The 17,143-nt window shown below is 40.1% G+C and overlaps 1 protein-coding gene across 2 annotated transcripts in view; it reads right to left on the reverse strand.

The window, feature by feature from the left end:
* The window catches only part of SPAG1 (sperm associated antigen 1), a 90,896-nt gene that overhangs the window by 38,879 nt on the left and 34,874 nt on the right, over positions 1–17,143 (reverse strand). For both annotated transcript variants that reach the window (XM_061438355.1, XM_061438356.1), the window contains 2 exons: positions 14,055–14,161; positions 11,900–12,059 (listed from right to left, as the gene is read on the reverse strand). In XM_061438355.1, coding sequence (XP_061294339.1) covers positions 11,900–12,059; positions 14,055–14,161 — 267 coding nt within the window. The remainder of the gene's footprint in view (positions 1–11,899; positions 12,060–14,054; positions 14,162–17,143) is intronic.

Consider the following 17,143-nt stretch of genomic DNA (forward strand, 5'->3'; position numbering starts at 1 on the left):
AGGGAAGCTTCCGAGAAAGCCCAGGAATTCAAATCCCAGAACCAATCAGCTTTGGGAGTCCTTAGAAGGACAGGTGAAGAAAGCCTATCAATTGTCTTATCTCAGTACCTGACACAGAGTAGGTGCTCAGTAGCTGTCCGCTGTTAAATTAAACCCATTGGTTACGTTGTACCTCAGTCTGGATGAATTGGGCCTGGCCAACCCAGGTGGAGCCCGCAGGGGAGCAGCATTATCACCTGAGGTTAGAACACACTAATTGCTGCATTTTCCCATGGTATTTAGGGCTCCTTGCATCATACCCCATAATGACTGAGGGTTCTTTCTTGGAATGTGGTGGGAGGGGAACCACCAGCAAAGATTCCAACTTGATAACCTCTCTCTGGGCTTTCACATTATTTTCCTAAAAGTAACTTGGATTTCTCCTGTCTTGTCCAAGCCTTCAGGACCTCTCTGTCCATGTTATCTAACAATGGAACTTGGTAAAAATGAATATAAGATAGTTCCATTGTTCTTATTTCATCTTCAAAGCAACGCTACTGGGCTTCCAGCCATTTAATCTACTTAATCTTTTTTTTTTTAATATATCTTGGGATTTTTTATGAATATAGAAAAACCCAAAAATATAGGACTTGACAGGAAAACATACATTAAAATTTTATACACACTTAAATCTTAACAGTAAAAAAAATTCATATAGACACATGCATAAGGAGAATGGGGGTAGTGGGGGAGGAATCCAGCAAAAAACTGCAGTCGTTTCTTTGAGCTGTGAATTAAGGTTAATCTACCTAATCCTGATTTGCTTTCCTGAGAAAGGGGAATTTAAAATTTTCTATCCTTCCTATAAGACATTTTTGTTCTCTGAATCTTGTGTATTTGTATGCATTCCCTAATCTACAAATGATTATGGAGGGCCAGGAATGCCAGGATCAGAAATGGTCCTCTTAAAGCTCTGATTGCTTGGAGATCTGAATACTGCTACTCTATGGGACTTGCCTTAGGGATAACCACCTAACTCAGACAGAAACATATCAATCTGATAAGCGATATTACACTACAACGATCCTGACTCAGATTTTTAATCATGGAACCATGTGTGTTACGGGCTTCCCGTGTACTTCAGTTGGTAAAGAATCTGCCGGCAATACAGGAGACCCAGTTTCGTTTCCTGGGTGGGGAAGATCCCCTGGAGAAGGGAACGGCTACCCACTCCAGTACTCTTGCCTGGCGAATCCCATGGACAGAGGAGCCTGGCTGGCTACTGTCCATGGAGTAGCGAGAGTCAGACATGACTCAGCAACTAAACCACCACCATGTGTATTACAGATTTTTTGATTAGCCCTCTCTTGTTTATCTCTAATTGTGAAGAAGGCATTTTAGTATTTTGAGATGCAATTGACACAAAACATTGTATAAGTTTAAGTTGTACAGTGTGATTTGATACATATATGCTGCTGCTGCTGCTGCTAAGTCGCTTCAGTGTGTCTGACTCTGTGTGACCCCATAGATGGCAGCCCACCAGGCTTCCCCATCCCTGGGATTCTCCAGGCAAGAACACTGGAATGGGTTGCCATTTCCTTCTCCAATGCATGAAAGTAAAAAGTGAAAGTGAAGTTGCTCAGTTGTGTCCGACTTTTAGCGACTCCATGGACCGCAGCCTACCAGGCTCCTCTGTCCATGGATTTTCCAGGCAAGAGTACTGGAGTGGGGTGCCATTGCCTTCTCCATGATACACATATATATATTGCAAAATGATTACCACAATAGGGTTACTTAACACATCCTTCACCTTGCAAAACTACTATATTTTTTGTAGTAAGAATATTTACGATCTACTTTCTTAGCAACTTTCAAGTATATAATAAGGTATTGTTAACTATAGACATCATGCTGTATACTGAATCCCCAGAACTTACTCATCTTATAACTGGAAGTTTATACCCTTTGACTAACTTCTCCCAATACCTCCAACCCTCAGCACCTGGCAACCACCATTCTAGTCTCTATTATTATGAATTTGGCTTTTTTAAGATTCCACACATAAGTGAGATCATACAATATTTATCTTTCTCTGACTTGCCTCACTTAGCATAGTATCCTCAAGTTCCACCCACGTTGTTAAAAATGGCAGGATTTTCCTTTATATTATGGCAGGATAATATTCCTTTTGAGTGTGTGTGTGTATCTGTGTCTGTGTCTGTTTCACACACTTTCTGTACTTATTCATCTGTTGGTAGATACTAAGATTGTTTCCATGTCTTGGCTATTGGGAATAATACTGCAATAAACAATGGATATCTCTTCAAGACAGTGATTTCATTTCTTTTGGACATATACCCAGAAGTGAGATGGCTGAATCATATTTAAATTTTTTTAGTTAAAATGTAATTTTTAATTTTTTTACTTAAAAATTTGAAAATAGTTCTATTTTTAATATTTTGAGGAACCACCATACTCTTTTCCATAGTGGTTATATTCCAACAGTGTACACGAGTTCCCTTTTCTCCATATCCTTGCTGACACTTGTGATCTCTTGTCTTCTTGATGATGGCCATTCACACAGAGTGAGGTTTTCATTGTGGTTTGGCTTTCCATTTCCCTGATGATTAATGATACTGAGCACCTTTTCATGTACTTGTTGGCCAAATGAAAGTCTTCTTTGGGAAAATGTCTATTCAGTTCCTCTGCCCATTTTTTAAATCAAAATCAATATTAGTCCTTAACTCACTTGTTTCTCAACATATGTTCAAACTCTGATAAGAGTTCTTGGTACAGCATCAGCACAAGAGTGGATAAACACCAAATCCTACCTGTTTCTTTCACAGGACAGCCCGGTGATGTTCAGCCTGGGTTTTATGGAACCTATACTTTCTTGCTGTTGTTGTTCATTCGCTAAGTCATGTCTGACTCTTTGCAACCCCGTGAACTGCAGCAGGCCAGGCTTCCCTGTACTTCACTGTCTCCCAGAGTTTGCTCAAACTCATGTCCATTGAGTTGGTGATGCCCTCCAATCATCTCATCTTCTTTCTCCCCCTTCTTCATCGGCCCTCAATCTTTCCCAGCATCAAGGTCTTTTTCTAATGAGTCGGCTCCTTGGATCAGGTAGCCAAAGTATTGCAGCTTCAGCTTCAGCATCAGTCCTTCCAATGAACATACAGGACTGATTTCCTTTAGGACTGACTGGTTTGATCTCCATGCTGTCCAAGGAACGCTCAAGAGTCTTCTCCAGCACCACAATTTGAAAGCATCAACTCTTTGGCATTCAGCCTTCTTATGGTCCAATTCTCACATCTGTACATGACTATTGGAAAAACTATACCTTTGACTATATGGACTTTCATCAGCAAAGTAATGTCTCTGGTTTTTAATATGCTCTCTGGGTTTGTGACAAGCTTTTCTTCCAAGGAGCAAGCATCTTTTAATTTTGTGGCTACAGTTACCCTCTGCAGTGATTTTGGAGCCAAAAAAAACACCAAAATCTGTCACTGTTTCTACTTTTTCCCCATCTATTTGCCAAGTGATAGGAATGGATGCCATGATCTTTGTTTTCTGAATGTTGAGTTTTAACCCAGCTTTTTCACTCTCTTCTTTCACCTTCATCAAGAGGCTTTTTAGTTCCTCTAAGTTTTCTGCCATTAGAGTGGTATCATTTGAATATCTGAGGTTGTTGATATTTCTCCCAGCAATCTTGGTTCCAGCTTTGAGTCATCCAGCCTGGCATTTTGCTGTTGTACTCTGCATATAAGTTAAATAAGCAGGATGACAATATATAGCCTTGACGTACTCCTTTCCCAATTTTGAACCAGTCCGTTGTTCCATGTCGGCTACTAACTGTTGCTTCTTGTCCTGCATACAGGTTTCTCAGGAGACAGGTAAAGTGGTCTGGTATTCCCATCTCTTTCAGAATTTTCCAGTTTGCTGTGATCCACACAGTCAAAGGCTTTTGTGTAGTCAACGAAGCAGATGTTTTTCTGGAATTCCCTTGCTTTTTCTATAATCCAATATATGTTGGCAATTTGATCTCTGGTTCCTCTGCCTTTTCTAAATCCAGCTTGAACATCTGAAAGTTCTCAGTTCACGTACTGCTGAAGCCTAGCTGGAAGGATTTTAAGCATAATCTTGCTAGCATGTGAAATGAGTGCAATTATTGGTAATTTGAATATTCTTTGGCATTGCCTTTATTTGGGATTGGAATGAAAACTGACCTTTTCCAGTCCTAGAACATTGTTGAGTTTTCCAAATTTGCTGGCATATTGAGTGCAGCACTTTCACAGAATCATCTTTTAGGATTTGAAATAGCTCAGCTGGAATTCCATCACCTGCACTAGCTTTGTTCGTAGTAATGCTTCCTAAGGCCCACTTGACTTTACACTCTAGGATGTCTGGCTCTAGGTGGGTGACCACACCATCATGGTTATCTGGGTCATTAAGACCTTTTTTGTCTAGTTCTGTGTATTCTTGCCACCTCTTCTTAATCTCGTCTCCTTCTCTTAGGGCCTTGCTGTTTCTGTCCTTTATTGTGCCCATCTTTACATGAAATGTTCCCTTGGTATCTCCAATCTTCTTGAAGAGATCTTTAGTTTTTCCTATTCTATTGTTTCCCTCTATTTCTTTGCATTGTTCGCTTAAGAAAGCTTTCTTATCTTTCCTTGCTATTTTCTGGACCTCAGCATTCAGTTGGGTATATCTTTCCCTTTCTCCTTTGCCTTGCACTTCTCTTCTTTTCTCAATTACTTGGAAGGCCTCCTCAGACAACCACTTAGCCTTCCTGCATTTCTTTTTCTTGGGGATGGTTTTGGTCACTACCTCCTGTACAGTGTTACAAACCTCCATTGATAGTTCTTCAGGCACTAATCCCTTGAGTCTATCCATCACTTCCACCACATAATCAAAAGGGATTTGATTAAGGGCATACCTGAATGGTCCAGTGGTTTTCCCTACTTTCTTTAAGTCTGAATTTGGCAAAGAGTTCATGATCTGAGCCACAGTCAGTTCCAGGTCTTGTTTTTGCTGACTGTATAGAGCTTTCCCATCTTCAGGTACAAAGAATATAATCAATCTGATTTCAGTATTGACCATTTGGTGATGTCCATGTGTAGAGTTGTCTCTTTTGTGGCTGGAAGAGGGTGTCTGCTATGACCAGTGCATTCTGTTGGCAAAACTCTGTTAGCCTTTGCCCTGCCTCATTTTGTACTCCAAGGCTAAACTTGCCTGTTACTCCAGGTATCACCTGACTTTCTACTTTTGCATTCCAGCCCCCTATGATGAAAAGGACATCTTTTTTTTTTTTTTTTGGTGTTCTGGAAGGTCTTATAGGTCTTCATATAACCAGTCAACTTCAGCTTCTTTGGCATCAGTGATTGGGACATAGATTTGGATTATTGTAATGTTGAATGGTTTGCCTTAGAGGTGAACAGAGATCATTCTGTCATTTCTGAGACTGCATCCTAGTACTGTATTTCAGACTCTTTAGTTGACTTTGAGGGCTACGCCATTTCTTCTAAGGGATTCTTGCCCATGGTAGTAGATACAGTGGTCATCTGAATTAAATTTGCCCATTCCCATCCATTTTAGTTCACTGATACCTAAAATGTCAATGTTCACTCTTGCTATCTCCTGCTTGACGACATCCAATTTACCTTGATTCATGGATCTCACGTTCCAGGTTCCTACACAACATTCTTTACAGTACTGGACTTTACTTTCACCACCAGACACATCCACAACTGAGTGATATTTTCGCTTAATCCCAGCCTCTCCATTCTTTCTGGAGCTGTTTCTCCCCAGTAGTGTATTGGACACCTAACCACCTGGAGGGCTCATCTTCCAGTGTCATATCTTTTTGCCTTTTCATTGTGTTCATGGGGTTCTCGAGGCAAGAATACTGAAGTGGTTTGCCATTCCCTTCTCCAGTGAACCACGTTTTGTCAGGCCCTAAGTAGCAGGGACATGCCCTTCAGCTGCTCCACGTGGCCAGGTGACATGCCGGGTGCCCTAGTTCTCCCACCATTGGTTCTCACGGAGCACACAAACCTTCACCAGGCACTAGGCGTCAGTCAGCACACCGCCCAAAGGCACTGCTGGAGTCCCTGGGCCTTAGTTGGCATCTAACAACCATCTTGAAGAGACAGACTTTGGAATCTCACACATTTGAAGCCATATTCTATCCACGTGACTTACAATCTGTGCAAATGTGGCAAACAACCTTTCTAAGCTTCCATTTCCTAATCTCTATGTGTGTGTTAGTCGCTCAGTCATGTCCAACTCTTTGCAACCCCATGGACTGTAGCCCACCAGGCTCCTCTGTCCATGGGATTCTCCAGGCAGGAACACTGGGGTGGGTTGCCACTTCCTTCTCCAGGGGATCTTCCCGACCCAGGGATCAAACCCGTGTCTCCTGCATTACAGGCAAATACTTTAAGTATGGATAATTAATCGCTTCCTTGAGGATTAAGTGAAAAACTATATGTAAAGCACTTTCATAGTTCTTCATGGGTGCTAATTGGTCAAAAAAAGTAATGAGAAGTGTGATTCCTGTCAATATGGAGTAAATAAACTCCACCCTGTGTCTCACACTGAATACAACTAACAACCTTGGACAGAATTCATGGAGCAGTTATATGAGGACACTGAAAATAAAACGGTAGCAGGCTGATGAGGGGTGGAACTAGAATTGGAAATACCCCCCAAACAGCAGTCAGTTTCTCCATTTTCTTTTCTTTGATATTTCCTATCCTGGCTCAATGGCAGTTTAAAACCCAGAACAGTCTGCTGGGTATGGAAGGAAATAGCTTTAGGAGATGCCCTCTATTATTTATCTTTTAAAACAACAACAACAAAAAAGATATTTAGCCCCTATGGGGAAATTCCCTATTCCATTTGTTTTGTTTTTCCTTTCTCTCCAGTCCCAGTGCCCAAACAGTGCATTAGCAAGTGCAGAGGCAGCGGCAGTCAAGTAGATACTTAAAACCTTGGGGGAGAGGAACTCTTATGCTGGTCAGAGAAACTGGTCCCTAGGATATCCCCATTCTTTTTCTTTCCTCTTGCTGCTCAGTCCTAGAGGCGCATAGTCATGGGATGTGTACAGTAGAATTAAATTGTTGTTTTCTAGCCAGAGGAAGAGGAAGAAAAACCTCTGAGAGCCACAAAGAGTAGGGAAGAATCACAGAGAGGAGGGAACTTAAAAAAACAATTTTATAATTGTATCTGAAATGAGCTTGCCTGCCAGGGGATCCATATGCATAAATCTAACTTCAAACATTCTACCAAAATTTTTGAGAAGTGATTTTACAGGGGAAACCATTGCCCAGACCCCAGGTGGTCATGGGGTGGTACACAAGTGGGACAGATTCAGATAACACTGCAAAAGTTTTGAAAATAAATTGACAATAGAACCATAGTTCACAGAATTAGGTAGGAAAACTGTTACCCAAAACTAACCAGATTTTAAAAGTTCCACATCAGAGTTGAACAAAACTGAAAATCACATATAATAATATTAAGAATTGCTAATATACAGTACAAAATTCCTTACAAGTGAGGAAGAAAGAAAATATTAACATTTAGCAAGGGAAAAGGCAATTAAGTAATACCAAACCCTGGGTAGGGCTTCCCTGGTGGCTCCGTGGCAAAGAAGCCACCTGCCAATGCAGGAGACGTGGATTCAGTCCCTGGGTAGGGAAGATCCCCTGGAGAAGGAAATGGCAACCCACTCCAGTATTCTTGCCTGGGAAGTCCCACGGACAGAGGAGCCCATGGAGTTGCAAAAGAGTCAGACACGACTTAGTAACTAAACAACAACCACAACAAAATGCAAATTAGAACCACAATGAGAAACCACCATACACCTAAGCAAATGGCTAAAAATATTTTTAAACATAAAATGCCAAATGCTGGCAAGAATGTGAAGCAGCTAGAACTCTCATATGCTTCTTAGTTCAGTTCAGTTCAGTCACTCATTCACGTCCGACTCTTTGCGACCCCATGGACTGCAGCACACCAGGCTTCCCTGTCCATCACCAACTCCTGGAGCTTACTCAAACTCATGTCCATCAAGTCAGTGATGCCATTGAACCATCTCATCCTCTGTCATCCCCTTCTCCTCTCACCTTCAATCTTTCCCAGCATCAGGGTCTTTTCCAATGAGTCACTTCTTCAAATCAGGTGGCCAAAGTATTGGAGTTTCAGCTTCAGCATCAGTCCTTCCAATGAATATTCAGGACTTATTTCCTGTAGGATGGACTGGTTGAATCTCCTTGCAGTCCAAGGGACTCTCAAGAGTCTTCTCCAACACCACAGATCAAAAGCATCAGATCTTTGGCACTCAGCTTTCTTTATAGTCCAACTCTCACATCCATACATGACTACTGGGAAAACCATAGCTTTGACTAGACAGACCTTTGTTGGCAAAGTAATGCCTCTGCTTTTTAATATGCTGTCTAGGTTGGTCATAACTTTTCTTCCAAGGAGCAAGCATCTTTTAATTTCATGGCTGCAGTCACCATCTGCAGTGATTTTGGAGCCCCAAAAGCAAAGTCTGTCACTGTTTTCATTGTTTCCCCATCTATTTGCCATGAAGTGATGGGACCAGATGCCATGATCTTAGTTTTCTGAATGTTGAGCTTTAAGCCAACTTTTTTCACTTTCATCAAGAGGCTCTTTAGTTCTTAGCTTTCTGCCATAAGGGTGGTATCATCTGCATATCTGAGGTTATTGATATTTCTCCCAGCAATCTTGATTCCAGCTTGTGCTTCATCCAACCCAGCGTTTCTCATGATGCACTCTGCATGTAAGTTAAATAAGCAGGGTGACAATATACAGCATTGACATACTCCTTTTCCTATTTGGAACCAGTCTGTTGTTCCATGTCCAGTTCTAACTGTTGCTGTTATGAATCTGTTGTTCATACAGATTTCTCAAGAGGCAGGTCAAGTGGTCTGGTATTCCCATCTCTTTCAGAATTTTCCACAGTTTATTGTGATTCACACAGTCAAAGGCTTTAGCATAGTCAATAAAGCAGAAGTAGATGTTTTTCTGGAACTCTCTTGTTTTTTTCATGATCCAGAGAATGTTGGCAATTTGATCTCTGTTCCTCTGCCTTTTCTAAATCCAGCTTGAACATCTGGAAGTTCACAGTTCATGTACTGTTGAAGCCATATACTTCTCATGGGAATGCTTCTCATGGGAATGAAAAATGCTGCTTATGGGAATAAAATGAAAATGCTGCTCATGGGAATGAAAAATGGTACTGCCATTCTGGAAAAGCAGTTGGAAGATTTTAGTAAAGTTAAACATACACTTGCCCTGTGACTCACAGTTCACTCCTGGTATTTACCCTAGAGAAATGAAAACATATGTTCACCCAAAAATCTGTGCATGAATCTTAGTAGCATATTTTATGAATAGATAAATCTTAAATCTTAGTATTTATCTATTCATAAATACCAAATACTGGGAAAAAAAAACCCAAATGCCCTTGAACAAATGAAGGGATAAACAAGCAGCGATATACCCATGTAAAGGTGTACTACTCAGTAATAAAAAAAGAATGAATCAAAGATACATGCAGCTACATGAATGAATCTCAGTGACATTATGCTGAGTGAAGGAAGCTAGTTGCAGAAGGTTACATATTCTCTGTTTCCATTGATGTCACTTTCCGGGAAAAGTTAAACTGTAAGAACAGATAATAGATCAATGGCTACCCAAGGCTTGGGGTGAGGGGAGGGTTTGGCTAAAAGGGAAGCAAAAAAGAAAGAATACTTTCTTTTGGTCAACAATTTGTGATGAAATTGTTCTGTATCCTGACTGCAGTGATGGTTATACGAAATTATACACATGTTAGAACTGCACACCAAAAAAGTCCATTTTTACTATTGTAGTTTTTGTTGTTTAGTTGCTAAGTAGTGTCCAACTCTTTTGTGACCTCATGGACTGTAGCTCCTCTGTCCATGCAATTCTCCAGACGAGAATACTGGAGTGGGTAGCCATTCCCTTCTCTGGGTGATCTTCCCGACCCAGAGATTGAACTTGTTCTCCTGATTGGCAAGCGGATTCTTTGCCACTGAGCCACCAGGGAAGCCCACTTTTACTATATGTAAATTTTAAAAATAATTGTAAAATAATAGCAAAAGACGCTTACTCCTTGGAAGGAAAGTTATGACCAACCTAGATAACATATTCAAAAGCAGAGACATTACTTTGCCAACAAAGGTTCATCTAGTCAAGGCTATGGTTTTTCCTGTGGTCATGTATGGATGTGAGAGTTGGACTGTGAAGAAGGCTGAGCACCGAAGAATTGATGCTTTTGAACTGTGGTGTTGGAGAAGACTCTTGAGAGTCCCTTGGACTGTAAGGAGATCCAACCAGTCCATTCTGAAGGAGATCAGCCCTGGGATTTCTTTGGAAGGAATGATGCTAAAGCTGAAACTCCAGTACTTTGGCCACCTCACGCGAAGAGTTGACTCATTGGAAAAGACTCTGATGCTGGGAGGGATTGGGGGCAAGAGGAGAAGGGGACGACAGAGGATGAGATGGCTGGATGGCATCACTGACTCGATGGATGTGAGTCTGAGTGAACTCCGGGAGTTGGTGATGGACAGGGAGGCCTGGCGTTCTGCGATTCATGGGGTCGCAAAGAGTTGGACACGACTGAGCGACTGATCTGACCTGATATTGTTTCAGATAAGACTTTAACTCTTTTTAATGCAAAATGCTGGCTAATTATCTTGTTACATATAAACCCTAAGAAAAACATTTGTTGCCAGAACTTACTTAAAAAGGTGCACCTCAGTCCTTGAAGAGCTGCCTACTTTAAAGTCTCCTTTCTTCCCTTTGGTGCCCTCACTTTCTTTCCTATCCTCTCTCAGTTGCTCTGCTCTGTCTCCGCTTCTCTCACCTCCTCCTTTTCTGTGCTTTTGTCTTCATCCTAGCTTAACCGGTCATATATTAACCTGAGGTATGTATTTTACATTATATTTTTTGCCACTTAAAAAAAAAACAACCAAAAACTTATACTCCTTGTGTTTTTTTTTGTTTGTTTTTAGTTGAATGACTTGAACATTTTATATTTCTCCCTCAAAATTAAAATATTCTGTCAAATTACTTAAAGTTGATTTTTACCTGTGAATGATTTTCAACACTGACATTTCCCCCTTAGTTGCTCAGGAGTTCTCAAGAAGAAACAAAAACTTCCTCTTGCTCTGGTCAGGTGAAAAGGCAGATTTTTTCACTTAAAGTTGATATAACTTTCATTGTCTTACATTATGAAGATGAAAATTTATATAGTCTAGATTCTTTTTTAAAAAAAAAATTACATCAAAAGTGAAATTGCGTATTTTTAAAAAATTTCTTTGGAGAGAGGCATGTACAGCAATAGTGCATTCATTTTTAGGTATATAACCCCTCTGAAGTCAACATATTTGTTTGAAACTAAGCAGCTACCCATAAAACAATCATCTCAGAGATTGATTGAAGGTTAACTTACAAATGGTTGGTGACAAACAAGCAGCCATTTGTATGTAAAGGTGATAATCAGGAATTAAACTGAGTATTAGAAAAGATCTCAGACTATGAAGAAAAATAGGTTTGAGAGATTGTATTAAGGAAAAGATTTTAACTAGACTTACATGCTGATCATTTCATGATATATAAAATTATTGAAACATGTTGTACACCCAAAACCAACATAATATTATAAGTCAATTATACTTCAATAATAAAAGAAAAAAAGATGAGCTGTATTGAGAAAAAGGAGAAAAAACTTGCTTGTGGATTTACAAGGTAAAGGCTATAAAAAGTTTGGTAGACTAAGAATTTCTGTACGAATAGAAAATTTGAACCAGCTAATCATATAACAAGATAGCTCTTTTGCATAAATGAAAGAGAAAAGATGTCTTACTCTTATCTCCACTGCCATCTTCATGTTTTATTCCACTGTCCTTTTCATCTTCATCTTCTGAGTTTTCTACTTCCTGAATAACCATCCTTTTCCCCTTGGTTTGAGTCTTAGATGCAGGTTCAGAATTTTTCAGATCTCTTTCAACCTCTGACAAGGTTTTCTACAACATAATCACCATGTTAAAGAAAAATTTTTTCTTTAGTAAAAAATACAACTATTCTTGCAGGTAATAATATGAAGATATTGAAAAGTGAATAAAGATAACTAAGATGAAGCTTTTTATGGTGGTCTTTATTTTTCTTTTCAAACAACTTCATTGATTTCTCTGATTATAATTATATATTTCTATTATAAAAAAATTAAAGTATAACAAGCATAAAAAAGGAAAAAAAACTATCTGCAATCTCGCCTCTCAGATAAACTACTGATATTCTGATGATCATCTTCCTATATATGTTTGTATGCATATAAACTTGCAGACATGTCCAAAAAGTTTTATAAAAATCAAACCATACTGCTGCTGCTGCTGCTAAGTCGCTTCAGTCGTGTCTGCTCTGTGACCCCATAGACGGCAGCCCACCAGCCTCCCCCATCCCTGGGATTCTCCAGGCAAGAACACTGGAGTGGGTTGCCATTTCCTTTTCTAATGCATGAAAGTGAAAAGTGAAAGTGAAGTCGTTCAGTCATGTCCGACTCTTAGCGACCCCATGGACTGTAGCCTACCAGGCTCTTCCGTCCATGGGATTTTCCAGGCAAGAGTACTGGAGTGGGGTGCCATTGCCTTCTCCGAAACCATACTACACATGCTTTTAAAGAGTAATATTTAAAGGTTTGGCAGATTTACTTGTATCCCATCGTAAAGGAAATCAACCCTGAATATTCACTGGGAGGACTGATGCTGAAGCTGAAGCTCTAATACTTTGTCCACCTGATGCAAAGAACTGACTCATTTGAAAAGATCCTGATGCTGGGAAAGACTGAAGGTGGGAGGAGAAGGGTATGATAGAGGATGAGATGGTTGGATGGCATCACTGACTCGATAGACATGAGCTTCAAGCTTATGTCAGGTACCCTGACCACCAAGTTCCATGGGGGCAGCAGAAGGCCCAGATAGGTACTACACACTCAGTGGGTTTGTGTCACAGCTGAGGGGTCTCACATTTAGAAAACTCAACACCCATATTTTATAATGTTGTTGTTGTTCAGTCGCCCAGTCATGTCCAACTCTTTGTGACCCCATGGACTACAGCACTCCAGGCTTCCCTGTCCTTCACTATCTCCTGGAGTTTGCTCAAACTCATGTCCATTGAGCTGATGCCATCCAACTATCTCAGCCTTCACATATGAAAAGCCAGCTCACTGGAAAAGACCCAGATGCTGGGAAAGACTGAGGGCAGGAGGTGAAGGGGGAAACAAAGGCTGAGATGGCTGGATGGCATCAACTCAATGGACATGAGTTTGAGCAAACTCCAGGAGCCAAACTGTCGCAAAGAGTTGGACATGACTGGGCGACTGAACAACAACAACATTATAAAATATGGATGTTGGGACATGAGTTTGAGCAAGCTCCGGGAGTTGGTGATGAACAGGGAAGCCTTGGCTCATTGGCTTGCCGTGCCATGAGTAACAGTCTTCTGTGCCTGACCCAGGAGTCCTGTAAGTTTTAAATAGGGTAAAGTCTCAGACCCTTCATAGTTTTTGACACTTACCTCCACTCTCTAGGTCTGAACACAGATCCCCTAAGTACATATCTGAGTCAGTTTACTGTCAATGATGCTATGCTTACCATACAAGTTAAAGGAAGAAACACTCTTTTATGGCCATTAAGCTCATGCCTAATCCTACTAGGAACTTCTACACCACCCTGCATAATAAACTGAAATTGGCTCAGAGAAAAGGATTGCCTACAATGCTGTAGGAAAGAGAAAATTATTTATCCTTTAGGAGTAGGTTAATGATTTTGGACAATTTAAGAGTCTGCTTTCTTTCACTTCAAATACATGTTAACACCGGGGGGTGTCTGAGATGTATCTACTATTTAAAGTTGTGTCCTATTCATTCCTCAATATCATTTATCCAGCAAGGCTGGTATCTTAACATAAACCCAGAAAAAGCAAACTATAGAATTAGGTGAGGGATTGCTTTCTGTACTTACTTTGGCCAACTCATTATCAGGTTCGACAGCCAGTACTTTATTCAAGTCTTCTATAGCTTCCTGGAGCTTGTTTTGATGCTTATATGTGGTGGCACGGCGCAGAAGAGCTGAAAATTTACCAAAATAAAAGTTATATTTTTTTAACATGTGGCATTCTGATTATGACACATTCTTCAAGGGGAAGAATTTAGAATGCAATTGTGCAAACTAGACCCATTTTAAGATTCTTACAAATATAGAAAATGATCCTGAGGTCAAACAGAAGAGGCTGCAATAAAAAACTGTCCCTTCCAACAGCCTGGCCCTCTGACAGCTCCAGGCTCTGCCAGTTCCCCCAAGGCTGAGAGACTCCACATCTTAACCCTTTGAAGGCACCATGCTGTGCTACAATATTGGGAAGCTCTTCACTAAATAATAATATGTTCCTCCTTATAATCATCATGACTATTATTTCTACTTTCTGAAAACTTAAAAAGCCTTTCATTTAAATGTGGTATTTATATTAATAACCAAGCACCTAACTCAGAATATGGGTCCTTAGTGAAGTCTTTATAGCAATCTAAAATGAATAGGAACACAGAGAATCTTGGTGTTTAAGTCCAGCTAAGTTCAGAAATTGCACACTTTGGTAAATTGTATCAGAGAATTTTTGAAGGTTACAGCATCTAATTTGATAATTTTTAATACTAAAATGAATCATGATTAATTATGTCATAAGAGAACTTTGTGTAGTAAGCCATGATTTTGAAAAGAATCAGGCTTTGTAATTCTGGAATTTATATCTGATTCTGTAATTTATATCTGATTTATTTTAATAACACTATTTTAAAACATAAATTTGGCTAGTTTGATTTTAGTCTTAGAATGAGCCAGGAAAATCTAGAGGATAAATCATTTCATCATTAATATAAACAAAATTATAGCATAAGTACAAATTGAGCTATTACTGTTCCTATTCAGATTTCAGAAGGAACTGTCCATAAAGAAATATTCATGATATAACAATTACCATTTTAAAAAAACTCTTTATTTTTGGAAATAATTTCAGATTTACAGAAAGTTGCAAAGCTAATACAGACAGTTCTCATATACACCAACCCAGCTTTAAGGCTAACATCTTACATAACTATGATATATTTGCCAAAACTAAGAAATGTTGTTAACTAAACATTAGACTTTATGTGGATTTCACCAATTTTTCCACTAATGTCCATTTTCTGCTTCAGGTTATAACCATATACTATGCTGCATTTAGAACAATTAATTTTTGAGTTAAAAATAAAGTTTCAAAGAGGATGATATTTATCCACTTAAGAAAATCTAAGAATTCTTAATGTTTTATGGCCATACTGATTACTAGATTTGGCTCTGTCAAACTTGTTTTTTTATATAGTGAAGATTCTGGTGCTTAAGAAATTATTCAAATGGGGAAAAATGAAAACAGAAGACCATTCTAGTGCAGAAGAGTAGCACAGTGGTTGAATGTGGACTCTGGAGTGTCATCCAGTGTCAAGTCCTGGCTCTGTCACTTACCAGCTGGGTGATCTTAGGTGAGTTGTTCAGTCCCTCAGTATGTCCATGTCCTTTTGTAAAATGAGTGTGCTAGTAACAGCTGTTGTTGTTTAGTTGCTAAATCATGTCTAACTCTTTTTCGAACCCATGGGCTGTGCAGTCCGCCAGTCTCCTCTGTCCTTGGGATTTCCCAGGCAAGAATACTGGAGTGGGTTGCCATTTCCTTCTCCTGGGGATCTTCCCAACCCAGGGATCAAACTCGTATCTCCTGCATTGGCATGTGGGTTCTTTATCACTAAGCCACCTGGCAAGTCCACTAAAAACAGTCCCTGCACCGTTACTGAGCTGTTGTGAAAAGTAATGGAGTTAATATATGTACTGCATGGCACAGGGCCTGGCACAGTGGTCGTGTGGAGACCGGGCACCTGCCTAAAGCTAGGACCCCACCCATATGCTGTGATAGAGACAACATACAAGCAAAGAAGAACTTTACTGGGGAAGGGAGGGCATGCATGCCGATGACAGTCGGGCTGATGCACCAGGATCCGTCCTCAGCACACCATGGTTTCTGCCCACCCGTGTTTGTAGGCATGTGGGAAAAAAAGTAAGTGGTTGTATTTATCTGAACCCATAGTATTTAGAAATAGAATGAATCTATTATAATTTATGCCTCTCCCTTTCGGAATGACTCCTTGGTAACAGAAAAGGAGAGCAGAGTCTGACTTGCATACTTCAGGCTTGGACCATAAGAAGGTACAGTAGGAAAGCAGAATGGAGGGCGGGTGTTGGTGGGGAGGTGCAGTCAGCTTTGGACACACTTAATTTAAAATGGCCTATGGACATCTAGGTGGAAAACCCAAAAAGCAGCTGGTGGAACGTTCTAGAGTTCTGGTGTGAGCTTATTAATAAATATTTAAAAATCATATTTAAATTTATTTTTTAGATAAAAAGATACAGTTCAATAAGCCAGTCAGAAAAAGATAAATACTGTATGATTTAATTTGTATGAGGTACCCAGGATAATAAAATCACAGAGACAGAGAGTAGACTGGTAGTTGCCAGAGGCTGGGGTGGGTAGAGAGGATAAAGAGTTGCTGTTTCATGGGTACATTTTCAAGATTTAAAAAGTTCTGCAGGTGGACAGTAGAGCTGACTGCACAACAATATGAATGTACTTAAGACCACCGAACTCTGTACTTAAAAATGACTAAGATGGTAAAAGTTTGTGCTGTGTCAATTTTACCACAATTTTTTAAAAATTGAAAGGGAACAAAAACCCCACAAACTACAGCTCAAATGCAAGCGTGAGATATTTCTCTAAAAATGCATGTAGGACTTCCCTGGTAGTCTAGTGGTTAAGAATCCAGCTGCCAATGCAGGGAACGTGGGTTTGATCCCAGGTTGGGGAAATAAGATCCAACAGGCTGAGGGGAACTAAACCCATGCACCACAAGTACTGAAGCCCACGTGCTCTAGAGCCCCTGCTCCACAACAAGAGAAGCCGCCGCAGTGAGAAGACTGCGCATCACAATGAAGAGTGGCCCCCACTCGCCACGGCTAGAGAAAGCCTGCGGGCA

The sequence above is a fragment of the Bos javanicus genome, chromosome 14, assembly GCF_032452875.1.
Source record: "Bos javanicus breed banteng chromosome 14, ARS-OSU_banteng_1.0, whole genome shotgun sequence".
NCBI lineage: Eukaryota > Metazoa > Chordata > Mammalia > Artiodactyla > Bovidae > Bos > Bos javanicus.